The 17,627-nt window shown below is 34.9% G+C and overlaps 1 protein-coding gene across 1 annotated transcript in view; it reads right to left on the bottom strand.

The window, feature by feature from the left end:
- The window catches only part of IL1RAPL2 (interleukin 1 receptor accessory protein like 2), a 1,151,998-nt gene that overhangs the window by 282,619 nt on the left and 851,752 nt on the right, over positions 1-17,627 (bottom strand). The window contains exon 6 of the mRNA XM_058713967.1: positions 4,044-4,118. Within this exon, the coding sequence (XP_058569950.1) occupies positions 4,044-4,118 (75 nt within the window). The remainder of the gene's footprint in view (positions 1-4,043; positions 4,119-17,627) is intronic.

Genomic DNA, 17,627 nt, shown 5'->3' with positions numbered 1-17,627 from the left:
TCCTTTTTGACTCTTTGACACAAAAAGATAAGCTAAACAATGTTTATATTTATTTTCTGCATGACACTGGGTTATTTTAAGTCTTAGGAAATTTCCAAAAAAAAAGTTATCATCAATGAGAAGAACAGGTTATATTTCCAAGTTTACCTTCAATTGCAATTAGATGTCAGATCTCAAATCTTTTCATCCACATTTATTCATGGCTTTTTCAAAGGTTCTAGGAGTCTGTTGCAGTTTGTAAAGCATGCATTTGGGTTCTAAAAAAATAAGCAGTGCCTAAAGAATGGTTTACCTAGCATTTCAAGTAGGGCACATTTTGCAATGATTGTCACTACTTTTGTATTAAAATGTAATATGAATTAATATCATTTAATGCAGTGTTATTTTTTCTTAGAAAAAATGAAAATATATTTCTTTTCAACTGCCAAAAAAAAGAATTAGCGCTGGTATAGTAAAGGTTTATTTATCAAATTTAAAGTTAAATTTACCTTCACAGTAAGAAAATAAATGGGAATGATAGGACAAAATTGAATTTTTTTGTGTTTTGTATATTGCTTTTGTCTTTATATTTCATACATTACCACAGTCTGCTTTAGCAGGATAGATTTGCTTTGTAAGAGCAATAGTTTTCATATTATTTTGTTAAAAATGTGTTTATCATCTCAAAATATATGGCTATTTGGTTAAGATTAATCTTCTTTCAGCATTACAATGTGAATACAATTTAACAACAACCAAACTGTCATCACTATGTCAGCAAAAAGTGTGTAAATTTCTATAACATTGTGGATGACTAATGGATTACTCTATAGAAAAGAGAAAGTTGAGTTGTTTATTTTCCTCTAGAGACACAACAAAATATCTGTACTGATGCCAACCCATGAACAAAAGAAGTATTCATTTCTACTGAAAAATTTCATTTACTGGATTGCCTTTACAGATATGTAGAACTGAAAACTGAGTGTAATTCTCAAAGAAACACATAAATAATAATTCATGACTATGTTTTCTAAAACTATCCTGAAGCTGGCACTTGCATTTCCCTCAATATGTCTCATTTTGTATAAAATGCCTGCACGGGATTCTTGTCTATGGGGAAAATGGAACTTACAATTCTTTAGAGAAAATTAATGTATGTTCTAGGTATCTATTGTTGTTTAACAAACTACCTAATTTACTGTAGCATAACAACTGTTTTATTTGCTCATAACTTTTTGGGTTAGAAACATCAGAACAGTTTACCTTAATGGTTTCTCCCTGAACTACGGCATAAGCCAGGGCAGCTGGGGCTACAGGATCCACTTTCAATATGGCTTCTTCATTTATCAGCCTCTATGTTCACTGGCCTCTTTATTCAAATGATGCCCCGTTCTCTAGGGCCTCTCCATGTGGCTTGAGCTTTTCATAGCATGGTAGTTTCAGAGAAGACCAGGCCCTGAAGAGAAGCTTCAAGGTTTCTTTTGATCCAGCCTCCAAACTCCCAGAATATCATTTTTATCATACTCTTTTGATCAAGCATATCCCTAAGGCCATCTTAGATTCAAGGGAAGGGGGATGATAACATGTTTAAATGGTAAGAGTAACAAAAAGTCTATGGTGGACTTTAATCTAATAGAATGTTGTCTCAGATGTTAGGTACTGACTGAGATTGGGGAAACCCAAACTTGGTAATGTACTAGGCTGTTTGAATTGGATTGTTGTATTCTTTTGTAGTTCTAGTTTTAATTCTAATTTGAGGATGTCTAAAGCTGAATTTGTTTGATAAACTTAAAAAAAATAAAGTAAAATTATTTCCAAAAGTTTTCATGATCTTACTGAAATCTGAAAATTTTCCAGATATAGAGAGGGATGTCCAATCAACCCAATTATCTTTCTCTCTTTTCTACACCTGGGATTTCTAAACATTCTGACTGCAGAGCTCCCACTGACACTGAGGAGTAAGTACTCTTAACATCACTTTGCTATTGAGGCATAAGAGTAACTTACAAAATAACTTCCAGTTGTGAATAAATGGTGCTAAATAAATATATGGAAAGTTAAAATCACTTAAAATTAACTAGTTATGTGCTTTTTGAAATGCCAAAGATATGGTTTAACTGATTTTGTTTTCCTTTCCATGAATTACATGGTTGCTTTAACATTTCAGAGAAGCAGCCTTTCTGGGATGAAAAATGGGCAGGTCTCCATCTTTCTGTCAATAAAGTTGTCTCCAAGTTGTGTCACAAATTAAAACCTGAAAAGTTCACCCTTTCAACTATTGAAAACAAATTTCTTTAGTAATTTTACAGGGTTGTGTTGGTGGTGGGTTATATTGGCATATATACCTATGTTGGAATACGCATTTATACCAAGCACATATCTTAGAGATGTCCTAAATAGCACATACAAATTCTGTACCCAGTGAATCTGAAAGAAATGTACTCCTTACAATGGTCTCTCTCCTTGCTTAAGAAAAGTACTTATCTAACATTTGTTGTTAAAGCTCGACTAATAGCAGAGGAAAATGAAGTATCCACTCATGGGCCACAAAGACAAAATTTGAAATAGTTGTTTGAATTTTTATTTCTACTCTATAATATATAAGTTTTCATAAAAAAGGCATTATCCACTTAAATCTTCATGAAAACTTATGATATAAGGCCAGCCTATGGCTTCATGTAACTCCTGGCAAACCACAGAGTACAACTTGAGGTATTTTTATCCTAGTATTGATGGAAAGATGTAAGCAAAAATTACTGAGGGTATGTGTCAGTCCATCTAGATTTGGCTTTAACAAAATGTAATGATTCTTCAAAATAATACAAGTCGTGGGGGGAGAACCATATTCTAATACTTCAACATTATCTACAAAATATTCACTATTTTCACAATCCATTCTTAATAACATATTTCTTTTCTTTTTCATGTTTTTGTTTGTTTTAAAATACTTAATTTTGGTACTCCTACTGGTATGCTGCATTAACTACAATGTGCTATAATTCTTTTTAGAAAAATGGACAAGTTCTTAGGAATATAATTTTTTCTCACCTATTCTCAAGATATAAATAAACCTCTAATAATCCAAATTGAATTGAAAAGATCAAAAATTGAGTAAAAAACATTACAAAGTGGATGAAATTGTGACTAATATATCTTCCCTGGCTATATACTTGGTAGGTACCACTACACTCACAGGTTTCAATAAATCATATTATCAAAATAAACCCAATACACTTCCAGTATATTTACTCAGTTGCCTTACTTAGAACTGAAGCAATTCTTCGAATTGAAGAATAGAATTAAACCCTAGGTGGATGAAAGCTCACAAATGTTAAAGTACATGGTTTAGAGTAAAGGCCATGGTATGAAGAGATACTAACAAGCCTCTGAGTCTCAAGTTGACAGTTCTTGAAATATAAGGCTTACTGGTAGAGGACTCAAAAATAAGGCTCAACACTTTGTGTCTTTATTTGAGACTGCAGTAAAATATTAGCACCAATAAATCAACTTGTTACTTTTACCAACACCAAATATTCATAAATATTCAGGATCTCAACCTAAAAATAAGTTTTAAATAGCCCTGTAGTGTACCATTGGAAATAATATTATCAAATCATTTTACAAGTTGTACTGAGGGGCTCTTTTATTTTAAAAAGTGCTATTCTGAAAAAAATAAATAAATAAAAAAATAAAAAAAAATAAAAAGTGCTATTCTCCAGGAGTTAATGTTCTCTAAATGAAAATTTTTGGCTAACAAGCATGAAAAGTTTTTTGTACTGGTCACCAATGCATGACACCTATGAATCAATCAATCACAGAGTTAAAAAGCTCTGTCCTATAGCACATTTAATACCTAGTGGAACCAATTAGTATTACAATTCCTTGATGCGATTCAAACTCATTTCCTTAAACTATTAAACTGAATTCCAGGGTTATAAATGAGCAGACACAAATTGATTTGCATGTAATAACAGTGGCAATAAACCTTTCCTGGTTCATGTAATTTTCCCCATCTGTTAACAGAGAGCAAGTTTAGGATCTATTATTCCCAGAAGGGGACTTACCCAGCTGGACATCTATAACACTTGGCTGATTCTCCATGGGGAACAATGGCTTGGGAGGCTTGTCTGTGAGTAAAGCTAGAAGAGAAAATGAAAGAAGGTAATGGAAAAATTGAGATAAATTGCAGGATAAGAAAGATCCTATCGTGAATGATATTTAATGTTTGTAGACTTGATGGTGTGTAAACACTTATTAGATAGTGTTCATACTTGAGTTGTTACTCTATCCATACAATATCCATTTCCCAGCACATTTAGAGCACTATTGATTCACTGTAAATAGGTCATTTCAACAGCTACACTTTCAAACAAGATCAAACAAATGGACTATTTTGAGCGCTTTTTATAAGCTTGTAAGTAAAGAAATATATATTTTAAATATATAATCAGATAAACATCTGATTATACAAATCTTCATTTGTACTTTGTGTTGTTAAATATCCTTAATGAAATACAACCCTAATAGACATTTCTAATAGACCTCTTAATCATGCCCCATTCTTCACTCAGCCTCTGAAACAATATAATAAAACACTGGTACCTTCATTAGGATAATGAATAAAAATACTGATTGAGTAACTTTTGTCCACTAAGTCCTGTGCCAAATGTTAAGGAAGAAGGAATTAAAGCCTTTATATTTACCCTCAATTTATAATCTAGGACTATCAACACAGAATTAGCACACCAAAAGAAAGGAATAATAGAACAATGACTACCACCTAGTGACAGATTGTATCATTTGAGCCATAAGACTATATGTGGTAAAGGAATGGAGAAGGGAGAGACCAAAATTAGCTGGCAGAGTTGGGGAAAGTTTTATGAAGGAAATGGGTTTCCATGTAGACCTTAAGGAATGGAAAAGATTTGGAAAGGTAGAGAGTAAGGAAGAAGAAATTCAGGAAAGATTAACACAAACCAAGGAAAAGAGGTAGAACTTAGCAAGCATAATGTGACCAGAGGAAAATGATCTGGTGAGAAGGAGCTGGGTGGGGTACAGTGAAGAGCAAGTTGTTCATGATGTAGAATAATTAGAGCTCAATTCTGGATGATCATGAGAAACATGCAGAGGAATTTGGACATGATGTAGTAGACTACAAGACCATTGAAAATTCGTGGAACAGCAACAAAAGACTCAAGGTAAGTGTTATCTAAAGATGATTGACTTCCTATATAGGATGGGTTAGAGGAGACAAAAACAGCTAAGAGGATGCAGTAATAACACAGTAGTAGGGAGGATGAAGAGTCATCAATGGTGGAATCTAGGGAAATTTTTAAAAAGGCAAATTTGAAGGGCACCTAGAAGAAAGAAATGAGAGGACTTGGAACACAAATACAAAATGGTTTATGACAAAGCTTATATCAAGCTATTATTTATATCCTGAATTCCCTTTAACTGCTTCCATATTTATGACTTGCTTCAACTGTCCAACTAAACTCTTACCTATTAAAGGGAAATGGTTTATATGTCTTTGTAATTCACAAGAGACAGAATAGAGCTGGGCATATAAGAGATAAGCAGTAAGCCATCATTAATTGACTGGCAATGGAATTCCCTATTGACATAAGGGAACTTCATCTCATTTAGAAGAGAAGAAGAAACAAAAGTTGATCACATGACAGGTAAGGTTAGGAAAACATATAAATTTGGTCAGATTTCCAAAATAGTGGTTGATAACAAAGTGCACTTAGAAATTCGCTGAGAAAGGAGCTTTACATTACACCAGCTTCATTTTTCTGATATCCAAACTGCTTGAAATGGGAAAATTTTAGTGAATTGTTCTTATTTTTCCAACAAATTTTTATTGATGGACTACAACACATCTTGTCCTTACAGAATCAAATGTACTTTTCTAACTTGGCACAAAAATAGACACATAGATCAATAGAACAGACTAGAATACCCAGAAATTAACCCACAACTGTATGGTCAATTAATCTTTGACAAAGTAGGAAAAAATATCCAATGGGAAAAAGACAGTCTGTTCAACATATGGTGTTGGGAAAACTGGATAGCAGCAGCAAGGGATGAGACTGGACGACCTATACCATACACAAATATAAATCCAAATTGGTTTAAAAACCTAAATGTGAGAACTGAAAACATCAAAATCCTAGAGGAGAACAAAGGCAGTAAGCTCTTTAACATCAGCCATAGCAACTTCTTTCCAGATCTGTCTCCTGAGGCAAGGGAAACAAAAGTAAAAATAAACTATTGGGGGGTACATGGGTAGCTCAGTTGGTTAAGCCTCCGATTTCAGTTCAGGTCATGATCTCAGTTTGTGGATTCAAGCCCCATGGTGGGCTTTGTGTTGACAGAGTGAAGTATGCTTCCAATTCCATCTCCCTCTCTCTCTGCCCCTCCCCACTCATGCACACACACACACACACACACACACACACACACACACACACTCCTTATCTCTCTCAAAAATAAACATTAAGAAAATATAAATAAATAAATAAATAAATAAATAAATAAAGTATTGGGACTTAAAGAAAAAAAAAACAACTTCCCAGTGAAGGAAATAATCAAGGAAACTAAAAAGCAACCTACAAAACAGGAGAAGGTATTTGCAAATGACATATCTGATAACAGGTTAGTATCCAAAATCTATAAAGAACTTAAATTTACCACACATAAAATGAATAATCCAATTTAAATAAATGGGCAGAATGAATAGGTATTTTTCCTAAGACATCATGACCAACAGACACATGAAGGATGCTCAACATCACTGATAATTAGGGAAATGCAAATGAAAACCACACTGAGATATCACTCCACCCCTGTCAGAATGGTTAAAATCAATAATACAAGAAACAACAGGTGCTGGAGAGGATGTGGAGAAAGGAGAACATTCCTGGCACTGTTGGTGGGAATGTAAACTGGTGTAGCCATTCAGGAAAACAGTATGGAGGTTCCTGAAAAAGTTAAAAGTAGAAATACCTTGGGCACCCAGCTGGTTCAGTCAGGAGAGCATGTGACTCTTGATCTCAGGTCTGTGGGTTCGAGCCCCATGTTGGGTGTAGAGATTACTTAAATAAATAAATAAATTTTAAAAAGAACTACTCTATTATCTAGCAATGCACTACTAGATATTTACAAAAAAAGGAAAAATACTAATTCAAAGGGATATATATATATATATATATATACCTGAATATTTTTGCAGCATTATCTGTAAAAGCCACATTATGGAAGCAGCCCAAGTGTCCAACTGATGAATGGATACAGAAGAGGTGATATGTATATACACACACACATATATATATATATATATATATATATATATATATATATGTGTGTGTGTGTGTGTGTGTATATACACACACACATATATACATGTATATATAAATGTACATACACATGTATGTATACACACACACACGCATGTGCACACAATGGACTATTACTCAGCCATAAAAAATAATGAAATCTTGCCATTTGCCATGGCATGGATGCAGCTAGAGAGTATTATGCTAAGCAAAATAAGTCAGTCACAGAAAGACAAATACCACATTATTTCACTCATAGGTGTAGTTTAAAAAAACAAAACGAACCAAGGAGAAAAAAAGAAACAGGGAGTCAAATCAAGAAACAGACTCTTAACTATAGAGAACAAACTGATGGTTACTAGAGGGGAGGTGGGTGAGGGAATCAGTTAAGTTGATGGGGATTAAGGAGTGCACTTGTGATGAGCTGATTTGGGCATAATGTAGACAAACATACAAATATAATATGCATAGTTTTCATTACCTAAATATTTCAGTTACCCTTAATAATCTTATATTTGTTTATTATTTTTTTTTATTTATGAGAGAGAGAGAGAGAAAGCCTGAGTGGGGGAGATGGGCAGAAGGAGAGAGAACCTTAAGCAGGCTCCGTGTTCAGTGTGGAGCCCAACATGGGGCTCAATCCCATGACTCTGGGATCATGACCTGAGCTTAAATCAAGAGTTAGATTCTCAACTGACTGACCCATCCAGGCTCCCCAATAATCTGGTATTTCAATATTATTTGGAACTTAAAGGATATACTTTAAACAAAATTTAAATATTTGAACTTAAAATCCAGTCATAAAAGACATTTGATTTCATTGTTCTTTGTTACTCTTTGTAATAGCAAAATATTAGAAACAACCAAAATATCCATCAGTAGGACAGTAGTTAAAAAATATGGTGCTTTCATATACTGATATGATGCAGCTATTTAAAATAATTAGGTAAATCTGTACATCTGTTATAAAAAGATCTCCAAGATACACTTTTCAACAGTGTGCATAGCATACTATCCTGCGTATAAAAATAAAACTATGTGTGTTTGTATGTGCCCATGTGTATTCACATATGTGTTTAAGTATGTAATATTTCTGAATGGATACATGTAAAAATGATTAACAGTGATAGCCTCTGAAGAAAGGAATTGGGTGGCTGAAGAATGGTGGAGGGGGGTAAAGACAGTCAGAGGAAAATTTAATTTTGACTATATGCTTTTTCTACATTTTGAACAACATGCATATACTGGGTATTCAAAACATGAAAAAAACTAAAATTAAATAAAATCTAGCCACTTTCATTTTATTTATAAAAATAATTTTGATTTCTATGTATAATTATTCTCAATTTGCCTTACACATCCAGATTATAGACATTTAGCCTATTAGAAATTCTTCTTAGTGTTATTTGCAACTATATCTTGCCTCGAAATGAATTAATTGGAATGTGATTGGTGGGAAGCAACTGTAAGTATCGTATTTCATGTTCAAAGATGCATATCTTGTCCAATTTTTATCAGGATATGAATTTGGAGTCATTGTTCTTCATCCTCACCTCCTGCCATAGATTATGGATACATTTACCCTGATTTCATTATTGTTACATGTCAATTACTGAAGTGATATTTATTAACAGAAATGATAATATTAATTGTCTTACATTTATAGGCGGTTCATAATTTTCAAAGTGCTTTCAGATACATTAGTTCATGTTGTCTACACAATGACCTTGTAAAGTAAAGAAGATAGTTACAATATGGCCAATTTAGAGATGAAGCTAAATGAGGGATACATTATCTCATTTGGTGCCCCCTTGTGACCAAAAGCCCCCATTTGCAGAACTGCCAGAAAGACAGATAAAAGTTGTAGGCAGGAGACAGGTACAAGTGCTCAATACTGAACCAATGGTTTTAGCCTCTTTGACTACACACTAAGCTAAGGTTCCTAGATCCATGGGAATGGCTTTGTTTCAAATGGCCGACAGAGACATGATTCCTGTAGGACATTCCACACACATACATTTTCCCCCTAAACCCATAAATAAAAGGGGATGAATTTACACTTACCCTAACACATCCCAGTGGGATGTATGGGTGTGGAACCTCATTAAATTCCAATATCATGTATAGGCGTGGTAATTGCCAAGATGTGCAAGACATTTGCGATGATAAAACAGCAACTGTAGCAGTTCATCTGGATCCTGACCACCAGTCCAGAGACAAATCTATCAGCACCCAGTGTAATTATATAGCATTTGCAGATTAGCTAGAGCACATGCTGCCATGGAAAAACAAACTCATTTCTTTCTTCTTTTTAAAAATTTCACCTGAAATTCACAGTTACTGTTTGAGAAATGAATGGGAGAGCTGTCAGTACCAGAGCCCCTGAACAACAGAGTGAAGATTTACATTTTTATTAGAAAACTTATCCTGGACCTCTATAGGGACTAATTTGGGGTCTGTTCTAGTCTTTGAATTTGCTGCTCAAGCTTCATGTTTTGATTGAAAGAATGAGAGCAAGCAATGCAGTTTAGTACTAATGTTTCAGTCCATAATTTCTCCCCTGCATTTTCCTTTGTAGCTGCTTATGTTTAATTATCCTTAAATGTAATTGCTCTACCGAGTCTATCATGACAGTAGTCTTAATGTACTAGTGAAACTATTACTGTTCCTGACTGCTTCTTCCTAAAGCTAGGTCTTATGTGTTTGACACTAACTGAATTTCCTGAGGAGAATGTCCAATTTGTCTTTCTCTTTCCTATTATAGTTAAAGGTTTTTTCTACCTGACTGAAATGACTGATCAATTTCCATGAACAAAGTATAAGAAATAAGTAGAATTGTTTGATTGAATAAATCAGTTTGACCATATTGCCTATTACATACTGTTATAATGGCATACTGTCATATGATGACATCCTCTTAAGTTGTTAATTTGTCTATTTAACTAGACTTGCCAGAGAACTACGTGGGAAGGAGTAGGACAGCTATACGCAAAGGACACTAAATGTATGAGCACACTTGGGTCATAAAGTAACTCATTAATTTCTATGAATGAAGCCATTGTGGAATGTGTATGTTAAGGTTAATGAAATGGATCCCTTCAAATCCATTCAACACACCAACAACACTGAAATCACATTCCAAAATCACTATTTTCATCACAACATTTAGCCACTGAAAGTCTCCCAATGCCTCCTATATTTACAAGAGGATAAAATCTGAAACTGTCAGCTGGGAACATAAAGAAAGCCCCAATATAACCTTTAAAAAACCTTCCTGCCTTGTTACCCACACTTCTATTTTATCACTCCTAGGTCAAGTTACTTTCCTCATTTGTCCCTTAACACATTGCATTAATTTCCAACTCTGCATCTTGGCTTAAACAGTTTCCCTGAGCTTGAAAACAAATAATAATAGCTACCATAGTTATCATTTATTTAGCATCTACTGTATGCTAAGCACTGTTCTAAGGCATTTTATATTACATTTTACAAATAACTTTTCAAAAGTCAAGCAGCTTCTGTCTGACTTGTAACACAGAAATCTCAAGTGGCTTCTGTCTGATTTCACTATGCCCACAATGATTCTCTAAGAACTTTACTTTGTTTTGTGTCATCCCAAGTCCTATCTATCCTCCAAAAGCCAGTCATGCATTGTCCAGAAAACCTCCCCTAAAAAAAAAAAAAGCCCAAGCTAATTTTTACTCTGGTTGGGCTGAAAATGAAATCGCAAAGCATTTACTATTTCTTTGAACCCCTTATTTGGTTCATAGCAAACACACACTTCTTTGAATGCAAATTAAACCTCACTTTATGTGGGTATGTCTAGTCTCCCTGACTAGATTTTTAAGCTCCTGGAAGACAAGTATCACAACTCAGATAACCCAGCAATTAAGATAGTGTCTGACACTGTGGAACAAAGAAGCACAATCTCAAAGTTAAGTTTTCTATGATATTCGTTCTCTAAAGACAGGTACTTTCCACAGGGCTCTTAGGTTACAATGAACAGAAACAAGGCTGCCTGGGTGGCTCAGTCGGTTAAGCATCTGACTCTTGGTTTCCACTCAGGTCATGGTCTCACAGTTTCATGGGTTCAAGCTCTGTGTTTGGCTCTGCACTGGCAGGGAGGAGCCAGCTTGGGATTTTTCTCTCTCTCCTTCTCTCTGCCCTTCCACTAATCACTCTGTCTCTGACTCTCTCAAAAACAAACAAACAAACAAACTTTAGAGATAGAAAAGGAAACAGGTTGGGTCTAGCTGAACAGGCAAAAAGAACTACAAGGCACTTTCTTCTTGATCTCATCAACAAACTGAATTTACTATAATTGGTTTTATGTTTCCTTTTAACTGTTTTGTATTGTATTGTGTCTTGTTCTTTGTCCTTGTGTCACTGTGATCAGGAATCAAAGTCCCAGGAAAGAGGCTTAATGGACAAGTTTTGTTTTTTTTTTTTAATTTCCTTTATCTATTTCATCCATTCCTCACCCCCTCCACTCTGGCAATCACTAGTTTGTTATCTTTATTTAACAGTCTGTATATTTTGGTTTTTAGATTCCACATGAGTAAATTATATGGTTTCTGTCTTTCTTTGACTTATTTCACTTAGCATAATACTTTCTAGGTTCATCCATGTTGTAACAAATGGCAAGATCTCATTCTTTTTATGACTAAGTAATATTCCATTTTCTTTATCCATTCATCTATCAATGGATGCTTGGGGTGCATCCATATCTTTGCTATTACAAACAATGCTGTAATAAACATAGGGATGCATGTAACTTTTCAAATCAGTGTTTTTGTTTTCTTTTGGTAAATACCCAATAATGGAATTATTAGATCATATGGTATTTCTATGTTTAATTTTTTGAGAAAACTTCATACTGTTTTCCACTGGTTTCACCAATTTACATTCCCACCAACAGTGTACAAGGGTTTCCTTTTCTCTATACCCTCATCAATATTTGTTATCTCTTTTCTTTTTGATACTAGCCATTCTGACTGACGTGAGGTGATATTATGGTTTTGATTTGCATTTACCTGATGATTGGTGATGCTGAGTATCTTTTCATGTGTCTCTTGGCCATCTCTCTGTCTTCTTTAGAAAAATGTTTATTCAGGTCCTCTGCACACTTTTTATTCATACAGTTTGTTGGGTGTGTGTGTGTGTGTGTGTGTGTGTGTGTGTGTGTTGAGTTCTTTAAGTTCTTTATATATTTTGCATATTAACTGCTTATTGGATACATCATTTGCAAATACCTTCTCCCACTTATTAGGTTTCCTTTTTGTTTTGTTGATGATTTATTTTGCTGTGAAAAAAGCTTTTGCTTTTTCTTTGTTTTGTTTTCCTTGCCTGAGGAGACATACCCATAAATATGTTGCTAGGGCTGATGTCCAAGAGATTATTGCCTATATTTTATTTTAGGAGTTTTATATGGTTTCAGGCCTTACATTTAGTTCTTTAATCCAAATTCAGTTTATTTTTGTGAGTGATATAAGAAAGTGGTCTAATTTTATTCTTTGCCATGTAGCTGTCCAATTTTTCCAACACCATTTATTGAAAAAACTGTCTTTCCCCCATTGTATATTCTTGCCTCTTTTGTCATAGATGAATTTGTCATTCATTAATGTACCATTAGTGTGGGTATATTTTTTGGGCACCCATCCTATTTCATTAATATATGTTTCTATTTTTGTTTAAGTACCATATTGTTTTGATTACTTTAGCTTTGAAGTATATCTTGAATTCTTGGATTATGATACTTCCAGCATTATTCTTCCTTCTCAAGATTGCTTTGACTATTTAGGGTCCAGCATTGTTCTTCTTTTTCAAGATTGCTTTGGCTATTCAGGGTCTTTTGTGGTTCCATGCAAATTTTAGATTATTTGTCCTGGTTATGTGAAAAATGCTTTTGCTATTTTGATAGGGATTGAATTGAATCTGCAGATTACTTTGGGTAATATGGACATTTTAACAATATTAATTCTCCAATCCATAAGAATGGTATATCTTTCCATTTATTTGTGTAATGTTCAATTTCTTTCATGATTGTCTTACACTTTTGAGAGCACAATTGTTTCATCTCCTTGGTTAAGTTCATTCCTAAGTATTTGATTATTTTTGGTGCATTAATTGTTTTGTTTCCTTAATTTCTCTTTCTGTTACTTCATTATTAGTGTATAGGAATTTAACAGATTTCTGTACATTAATTTTGTATCCTGAAACTTTACCAAATTCATGTGTTAGTTCTAACAGTTTTTTTTTTATGGAATCTTTAGGGTTTTCGATATATGGTATTTTGTCATCTGAAAATAGTGAGAATTTTACTTCTTCCTTACCAATGCAGATGTCTTTTATTTCTTTTTCTTTTCTGATTGCTATAGCTAGGACTTCCAGTGCTGTGTTGAATAAAAGTCATGAGAGCAGACATACTTCTTCTGTTCCTGATCTTACAGGAAATGCTTTCAGTTTTTTGCCATTGAGTGTAATGTTAGCTGTTAATTTTTCATATACAGTCTTTGTCATGTTGAACTATGTATGCTCTAAACCAACTTTGTTGAGTTTTTATCATAAATGGCACTGCACTTTGTCAGAGGCTTTTTCTGCATCTATTGAGATGATCATGTTTTTTCTCCTTCCTCTTGTTAATGTGATGTATCACACTGACCAGTTTGTGAATATTGAACCACCCTTGCATGCCTGGAATAAATCTTACTGCATCATGGTGAATAATATTTTTTAATGTATTGTGTAATTTTGTTTGCTAATATTTTGTTGAGGATTTTTGCATTTATGTTCATCAGAGATATAAGCCTGTAGTTTTCTTTTTTCATATTGCCTTTTTCTGGTTTTGGTATCAGGGTAGTGCCAGACTCAGAATGAATTTGGAAAATTTCCTTCCTCTTCTATGTTTTGGAACAGTTTGAGAAGAACAGGAGGTAACTGTTTATTTATTTATTTTTTTTTAAATTTTTTTTCAACGTTTTTTATTTATTTTTGGGACAGAGAGAGACAGAGCATGAACGGGGGAGGGGCAGAGAGAGAGGGAGACAGAGAATCGGAAACAGGCTCCAGGCTCCGAGCCATCAGCCCAGAGCCTGACGCGGGGCTCGAACTCACAGACCGCGAGATCGTGACCTGGCTGAAGTCGGACGCTTAACCGACTGCGCCACCCAGGCGCCCCCAGGAGGTAACTGTTTAAATGTTTAATGGAATTCACCTGTGAAGCCATCCTGTCCTGGACTTTTGTTTGTTGGGATTTTTTTTAATCACTGATTCAATTTCATTAATAGTAACTGGTCTTTCCAAATTTTCTGTTAATTTCTGATTAAGTTTTGGAAGATCATATTTTTTTAGGATTTATCCATTTTTTTCTAGATTGTCTTATTTGTTGGGATATACTTTTTTTATAATATTATCTTATAATTCTTTGTATTTCTGTTGTGTCATGTGTGAATAAACAAGTTTTGAGCTGCCCTAGCCAAGACTGCATGTATACCTTCAGGAAAAGAAAGATTTCATAAAGCAGGATTTCTCAACACTATTAAACTTTCATTTCAAGGTAGTTCTCTGTTGCATGTGACTGTCTTATGCATTGTAAAATTTTTAGCAGCATCCTTGGCCTTTACTCACTCAATGCAGTAGCATCTTCCCCAAGTTGTGACAACCAAAAATGTCTCCAAACATTGTCAAATGCCCACTGTGGAGCAAAATCACCCATGGTTAAAAACAATTTCCCTCCAGGAAACTTATTGAGAATCTTGGGGGAAAAGACTTGGGAACAGTCTTTATGTGGGAAACAAAATTGAGATCCAAAGCAAATTAGATCTAGGAAGGGTACAGGAATCTTGTTAACATCACTAAAGGTTTCCTGTAATCATGAAGAGAGATTAGCTAAGCCTGGTCAAAGTAGTTGACTAGTTTCAAGATTTCATAAATTGAACACAGAATGAATCCAGAAATTGCTGATCTCTGGAAACATCATACAAACTTTAACCTTTTAAAAGAAATATATCTTTCTGAATTAACTATATAGACTTCTTAATTCTGAATTATGATGCACACATTTACAGCCACTTAGTGAATCTCAAGTCACATATATTACAAGTATTTTATTTCTAAGATCACTAGGCTGAAAGTCCTTGAAATTAGATGAGCATACAGGAAAAACTACACAATAAAAGTGATTATTTAATTTCATTTTTAATCCTCTAAACCTGTAAGTTCAAACAGGACCAGTGTTGGGTATAATGTGTCTCCTTTGCCTTAAGTTTCCCTTTTATGAATATCCTACTTTGAAGAAGTTTCTTCTCCTGCCTGCTTTCAGACACCCAGAGCCGTGTCTCCCTAATCAAAACTTGCTACAAAGAAGTCTCTGCAATTTAAACCTTAGTATAAGCAAGACATCTGTACCTTCTCTCTTAAGGCTAATGGCTTTTGAAGGATTGTCTCTAAATGTGAAATTAGGGGCGCCTGGGTGGCGCAGTCGGTTAAGCGTCCGACTTCAGCCAGGTCACGATCTCGCGGTCCGTGAGTTCGAGCCCCGCGTCAGGCTCTGGGCTGACGGCTCGGAGCCTGGAGCCTGTTTCCGATTCTGTGTCTCCCTCTCTCTCTGCCCCTCCCCCGTTCATGCTCTGTCTCTCTCTGTCCCAAAAATAAATAAAAAATGTTAAAAAAAATGTGAAATTAAAGGCTTTACTCCTTAGTAGGGGTTTAAACAGCAGACACATATTGAGCCCCAGGTCCCTTCCCTGAACTGTCTTCACAACAGTGTTGGCCAACAAACAGGGTGGCCTTCAGCAGAGGCTAATGAAAACAAAGTTATTTTCCTCAAGATCCCACCATCATTATTATGAGTAATTCCTTGACTTCTTATTGACTTTAGCAAAGAGAACCCAGGCATATTTTAAATTTAAAAAATGCATTAATGCCCATTAAAACTCAAGTCTGATTTTAATTTCGGCCTGTTATTACCTCCATCAACTGAGCACTATAACAATTAATTTTTGTAAATATTTTCTCTGCCAAAACTCTAATATTCTGTGCCTTATTTAAAACAAGAGTGGGAAGACTGACATATATTGTTTGTTTATTAACATCCAGGGAGAATATGTATTGTCTAGGTGTTTCAGCTATAATAGAAAGGCAGTGATGGATTTAGGTAAAAAAAAAAATAAAACCAGTGATTCCCAGAATCATCTGGGTATTTGTTTTCAAACCATTGGTGGTTCAACTTTCAGATATTTTGATATGTATCTCCCATACCTTCCTACCCCTCATAAAAAATAATTTCCTTTAGTAAGTCACTATTACTGATGGTGATGGCTCATGTTTCTCATATGTGTATTTGAAAGATAAAATTATGGAGAACCACAGAGAATCAAACAGGAGATAAAATGCTCATAGGATTAAATTTCTTTCTTTAAAAAAACACGTTCTGGTTGCATTAAAAATATTCCTGACATCATTTAAAGCCACTGCAAGTATTTGACTTTACTAATCATAGAAATTAAAGTTTTTTTTTTAATTTTTTTTTAACGTTTATTTATTTTTGAGACCGAGAGAGACAGAGCATGAACAGGGGAGGGGCAGAGAGAGAGAGGGAGATACAGAATCTGAAACAGGCTCTAGGCTCTGAGCTGTCAGCACAGAGCCCGATGCGGGGCTCGAACTCACGGACTGTGAGATCATGACCTGAGCCGAAGTCAGACGCTTACCCGACCAAGCCACCCAGGCGCCCCGAAATTAAAGTTTTAAGTTCTTCAAATAAATAAGTGATCCTTTAACACTCAGATGCTAAATTCCCAGGGAAATGCTGAAGGACCTACTTGGCCATTTCCCCTGCACAGCTTAGGGCTCCTCTAGCAACTGCTCTGGGCATCTGTCTCAGAGCCTATATCTTGCCTTGCAATTCAGTGGATGTGCCTTCAGGGTGGTGAATGGTCAGGGATGCTGTAAAGTTGCCCTGAGGTGTTCTTTCCTCTAGATTCCATATTTATTTCCACCAATATTTGAGTTTTGAGCAATGCATGAACTTTGGGAAAGCTTGAGCATAAAGGCAGAGCAATTTCTTCTCAATGCCACTTGACACAGGGCCCTTCTCTGGAGAGAAGAATGTTTATTCAGCACAAATTTGCCCAGACATAAAACAACTCCTTTAAACTTGAAAAGAAAATAACCTTGGGGCAAATGGAAACTTAAACAGAGATTGTGATAGTAGGGTTTTTTCCCCCTTCACAGAGCATGCTTTTTCTTCATTGTTGCCTTTTGCACCTCAAGTAAGGTTCTGCCTTCTCTCTCTAAAATAGTACTCCCTGT

The sequence above is a fragment of the Neofelis nebulosa genome, chromosome X (assembly GCF_028018385.1).
Source record: "Neofelis nebulosa isolate mNeoNeb1 chromosome X, mNeoNeb1.pri, whole genome shotgun sequence".
Classification (NCBI taxonomy): Eukaryota; Metazoa; Chordata; class Mammalia; order Carnivora; family Felidae; genus Neofelis; species Neofelis nebulosa.
Note: the sequence above shows the minus strand (reverse complement) of the source record. Positions and strands in the feature narration are given on the sequence as shown.